The sequence below is a fragment of the Procambarus clarkii genome, chromosome 4 (assembly GCF_040958095.1).
Source record: "Procambarus clarkii isolate CNS0578487 chromosome 4, FALCON_Pclarkii_2.0, whole genome shotgun sequence".
Lineage (NCBI taxonomy): Eukaryota > Metazoa > Arthropoda > Malacostraca > Decapoda > Cambaridae > Procambarus > Procambarus clarkii.
Window position 1 is genome coordinate 46,019,818 of NC_091153.1, and position 5,164 is coordinate 46,024,981.

At 63.2% G+C, this 5,164-nt stretch overlaps 1 protein-coding gene across 1 annotated transcript in view; it reads right to left on the minus strand.

Annotated features, from left to right (window-relative positions):
- Positions 1–1,371: 1,371 nt before the first annotated feature.
- The window catches only part of LOC138371453 (cysteine-rich motor neuron 1 protein-like), a 14,653-nt gene continuing 10,860 nt past the window's right edge, over positions 1,372–5,164 (minus strand). Inside the window, exons 2-4 of the mRNA XM_069336353.1 lie at positions 3,140–4,811; positions 1,759–3,087; positions 1,372–1,600 (exon numbers count right to left, since the gene is read on the minus strand). Of these exons, the coding sequence (XP_069192454.1) occupies positions 1,372–1,600; positions 1,759–3,087; positions 3,140–4,811 (3,230 nt within the window). The remainder of the gene's footprint in view (positions 1,601–1,758; positions 3,088–3,139; positions 4,812–5,164) is intronic.

Sequence of the window (5,164 nt, forward strand, 5' to 3'; positions counted from 1 at the left end):
GCTTAACAAGCCAACCACTTAACAACCACTGGGAAAGGTCAGGACACTGGAGTCACAAGAGCAATTAGAGGCAGCAAAATGCTGTCTCTGTAAAACTGGTCTCAGTTCCAGACCTCAGTCCACCATAACTACCCTTGAACCAGCGGCCCAACGAGGGCACTGTAACAGGCAACCGTGATCGTTATGGGTAGTTAACGGAGGGTGCCAACCATGGTCACCCCCCCCCCCACCAGGGCCGCTCCGAGGCACACCCTTGGTGGTAACGAGCGAATTGGGCTGTTGTGCGGTTAATGAGGCAGCACTTATAGCGGTAGAATAGAGAGTGGGGGAGGGAGTGGTAGATGGTAAGGGCAGGAGGATGAGAGAGAGAGAGAGAGAGAAAGAGGAAGAGAGAGAGAGGAAGAGAGAGAGAGGAAGAGAGAGAGAGAGAGAGAGAGAGAGAGAGAGAGAGAGAGAAAGAGAGGAAGAGAGAGGAAGAGAGAGAGAGAGAGAGAGAGAGAGAGAGGAGAGAGAGAAAAAGAGAGAGAAAGAGAAACAGAGAGAAACACCTGACTTTCTCCATCTTTAGAAATAGTGTATTATTATTATTATTTTTATTACACAGAGTAAACACACTAACGTGACTACATCAGACATAAATCCGTAGGAGCCGTGATGAGGGATCGAACCTATGCATATAGTGTTCCCACTCACACATGCTCTAGCCAACTAAACCACAACATGGTCAAAAGGATTGCAACCCGGAGTTCCACTGAGCTCACAAGGGGCACCTTGTTTTTCAAGATGAATTTGAAATAGTAACTAGCAATAACTATTTAGATCTTTAAACTATAGGTAAAAAAAATCTCATCTCTGAAATTATTAGGATGAGGAAATTAGGAAATTATTAGGATAACTATTAGGATGAGTTATAAAATATAATCAAGCAATATATAATTTATAATTATGAATATATAGCAATTGAAACGTTTGTATTCTTTACTAAAACGTTATTTACTCTTTACCAAACAACCAAACATTGTGAACACACACATGTGAAAGGAAGGGAAAGGGAACTTTCAGGTGAAAGCACCAAGCCATTTCGACTATACAGCACTGAGAAGGGGTCAGGATAAGGATCTGGGATGGGACGGGGGGAAAGGATTGGTGGCCAACCACTTATGGACGGTCGGGGATTGAACGCCGACCTGCATGAAGCGAGAGGTAAACCCCCTTCCCCCCCCTCTCTCTCTCTCTCTCTCTCTCTCTCTCTGCGACATTCTGATCTTCAGTTACTACTGGACTCTGGTGTAGATCAGAGTCGTGCTCTAGTTCTTGGGCTCTGGCTGCCTCCTGAGAAGGGGGAAACGGAACTTGAAAAACGGATTTATGTCAAGAGTTGTTTTTATCTTTTATTGTTGGGTCGTAGTACTGGGAGTCGCAGTACCGGGGGTCGCTGTACCGGGGGTCGCTGTACCGGGGGTCGCAGTACCGGGGGTCGCAGTCCCGGGCGTCGCAGTCCCGGGAGTCGCAGTACCGGGGGTCGCAGTCCCGGGCGTCGCAGTCCCGGGCGTCGCAGTCCCGGGAGTCGCAGTACCGGGGGTCGCAGTACCGGGGGTCGCTGTACCGGGGGGTCGCAGTCCCGGGGGTCGCAGTCCCGGGCGTCGCAGTCCCGGGCGTCGCAGTCCCGGGAGTCGCAGTACCGGGGGTCGCAGTACCGGGGGTCGCTGTACCGGGGGGTCGCAGTCCCGGGGGTCGCAGTCCCGGGGGTCGCAGTACCGAGGGTCGCAGTCCCGGGGATCGCAGTCCCGGAAGTCGCAGTCCCGGGAGTCGCAGTCCCGGGAGTCGCAGTCCCGGGAGTCGCAGTCCCGGGAGCCGCAGTCCCGGGAGTCGCAGTACCGGGGGTCGCAGTACCGGGGGTCGCAGTACCGAGGGTCGCAGTCCCGGGGGTCGCAGTCCCGGGAGTCGCAGTCCCGGGAGTCGCAGTCCCGGGAGTCGCAGTACCGGGGGTCGCAGTACCGAGGGTCGCAGTCCCGGGAGTCGCAGTCCCGGGAGCCGCAGTCCCGGGAGTCGCAGTACCGGGGGTCGCAGTACCGAGGGTCGCAGTCCCGGGGATCGCAGTCCCGGGAGTCGCAGTCCCGGGAGTCGCAGTCCCGGGAGTCGCAGTCCCGGGAGTCGCAGTACCGGGGATCGCAGTCCCGGGAGTCGCAGTACCGGGGATCGCAGTCCCGGGAGTCGCAGTCCCGGGAGTAGCAGTCCCGGGGGTCGCAGTCCCGGGAGTCGCAGTACCGGGGATCGCAGTCCCGGGAGTCGCAGTCCCGGGAGTCGCAGTACCGGGGATCGCAGTCCCGGGAGTCGCAGTACCGGGGATCGCAGTCCCGGGAGTCGCAGTACCGGGGATCGCAGTCCCGGGAGCCGCAGTCCCGGGAGCCGCAGTCCCGGGAGCCGCAGTCCCGGGAGCCGCAGTCCCGGGAGTCGCAGTCCCGGGAGTCGCAGTCCCGGGGGTCGCAGTCCCGGGAGTCGCAGTCCCGGGAGTCGCAGTCCCGGGGGTCGCAGTCCCGGGAGTCGCAGTACCGGGGATCGCAGTCCCGGGAGTCGCAGTCCCGGGAGTCGCAGTACCGGGGATCGCAGTCCCGGGAGTCGCAGTCCCGGGAGTCGCAGTCCCGGGAGTCGCAGTCCCGGGGGTCGCAGTCCCGGGAGTCGCAGTACCGGGGATCGCAGTCCCGGGAGTCGCAGTCCCGGGAGTCGCAGTACCGGGGATCGCAGTCCCGGGGGTCGCAGTCCCGGGAGTCGCAGTACCGGGGATCGCAGTCCCGGGAGTCGCAGTCCCGGGAGTCGCAGTCCCGGGAGTCGCAGTCCCGGGGGTCGCAGTCCCGGGAGTCGCAGTACCGGGGATCGCAGTCCCGGGAGTCGCAGTCCCGGGAGTCGCAGTACCGGGGATCGCAGTCCCGGGAGTCGCAGTACCGGGGATCGCAGTCCCGGGAGTCGCAGTACCGGGGATCGCAGTCCCGGGAGCCGCAGTCCCGGGAGCCGCAGTCCCGGGAGCCGCAGTCCCGGGCGTCGCAGTCCCGGGAGTCGCAGTACCGGGGGTCGCAGTACCGGGGGTCGCTGTACCGGGGGGTCGCAGTCCCGGGGGTCGCAGTCCCGGGGGTCGCAGTACCGAGGGTCGCAGTCCCGGGGATCGCAGTCCCGGGAGTCGCAGTCCCGGGAGTCGCAGTCCCGGGAGTCGCAGTCCCGGGAGTCGCAGTCCCGGGAGTCGCAGTCCCGGGAGCCGCAGTCCCGGGAGTCGCAGTACCGGGGGTCGCAGTACCGGGGGTCGCAGTACCGAGGGTCGCAGTCCCGGGGATCGCAGTCCCGGGAGTCGCAGTCCCGGGAGTCGCAGTCCCGGGAGTCGCAGTCCCGGGAGTCGCAGTACCGGGGGTCGCAGTACCGAGGGTCGCAGTCCCGGGAGTCGCAGTCCCGGGAGCCGCAGTCTCGGGAGTCGCAGTACCGGGGGTCGCAGTACCGAGGGTCGCAGTCCCGGGGATCGCAGTCCCGGGAGTCGCAGTCCCGGGAGTCGCAGTACCGGGGATCGCAGTCCCGGGAGTCGCAGTACCGGGGATCGCAGTCCCGGGAGTCGCAGTCCCGGGAGTCGCAGTCCCGGGGGTCGCAGTCCCGGGAGTCGCAGTACCGGGGATCGCAGTCCCGGGAGTCGCAGTCCCGGGAGTCGCAGTACCGGGGATCGCAGTCCCGGGAGTCGCAGTACCGGGGATCGCAGTCCCGGGAGTCGCAGTACCGGGGATCGCAGTCCCGGGAGCCGCAGTCCCGGGAGCCGCAGTCCCGGGAGCCGCAGTCCCGGGAGTCGCAGTCCCGGGAGTCGCAGTCCCGGGGGTCGCAGTCCCGGGAGTCGCAGTCCCGGGAGTCGCAGTCCCGGGGGTCGCAGTCCCGGGAGTCGCAGTACCGGGGATCGCAGTCCCGGGAGTCGCAGTCCCGGGAGTCGCAGTACCGGGGATCGCAGTCCCGGGAGTCGCAGTCCCGGGAGTCGCAGTCCCGGGAGTCGCAGTCCCGGGAGTCGCAGTACCGGGGATCGCAGTCCCGGGAGTCGCAGTCCCGGGAGTCGCAGTACCGGGGATCGCAGTCCCGGGGGTCGCAGTCCCGGGAGTCGCAGTACCGGGGATCGCAGTCCCGGGAGTCGCAGTCCCGGGAGTCGCAGTCCCGGGGGTCGCAGTCCCGGGAGTCGCAGTACCGGGGATCGCAGTCCCGGGAGTCGCAGTCCCGGGAGTCGCAGTACCGGGGATCGCAGTCCCGGGAGTCGCAGTACCGGGGATCGCAGTCCCGGGAGTCGCAGTCCCGGGAGTCGCAGTCCCGGGAGTCGCAGTCCCGGGAGCCGCAGTCCCGGGAGTCGCAGTCCCGGGAGTCGCAGTCCCGGGGGTCGCAGTACCGGGGGTCGCAGTCCCGGGAGTCGCAGTCCCGGGGATCGCAGTACCGGGGGTCGCAGTCCCGGGAGTCGCAGTCCCGGGGGTCGTAGTCCCGGGAGCCGCAGTCCCGGGAGCCGCAGTCCCGGGAGTCGCAGTCCCGGGAGTCGCAGTCCCGGGAGCCGCAGTCCCGGGGGTCGTAGTCCCGGGAGCCGCAGTCCCGGGAGCCGCAGTCCCGGGAGCCGCAGTCCCGGGAGTCGCAGTCCCGGGAGTCGCAGTCCCGGGAGTCGCAGTCCCGGGAGCCGCAGTCCCGGGAGTCGCAGTCCCGGGCGTCGCAGTACCGGGGGTCACAGTCCCGGGGATCGCAGTACCGGGGGTCACAGTCCCGGGGATCGCAGTACCGGGGGTCACAGTCCCGGGAGTCGCAGTACTGGGAGTCTTGGTTGTGAGATTATATAGCCATGATTATTCTAGTATTACATCCGTCATCTTTAAACTGAAAGTCTATATGGGGCCTCCTGAGGCAGGGACTTGTTTAGCTAACACGCTAAGGGTATTAAGCAGCTCTGCTTACTATAGTTAATTATCCCGCGGACTGATAACTAATCACCACGTTAACGTTATTTTAACAATATCTTTACTCTCCCAAGGGTCAATCAAATTACCTGTCCAACTGACAGATATTAATGACAGATGTTACGTTAGTGAAACATTGTAGCCTTTGTGCGAGACGATCAATCCTGATCGGAGTTACTTTCCTTGACTTCCGTGAACCTTTAATTACCTGTCTA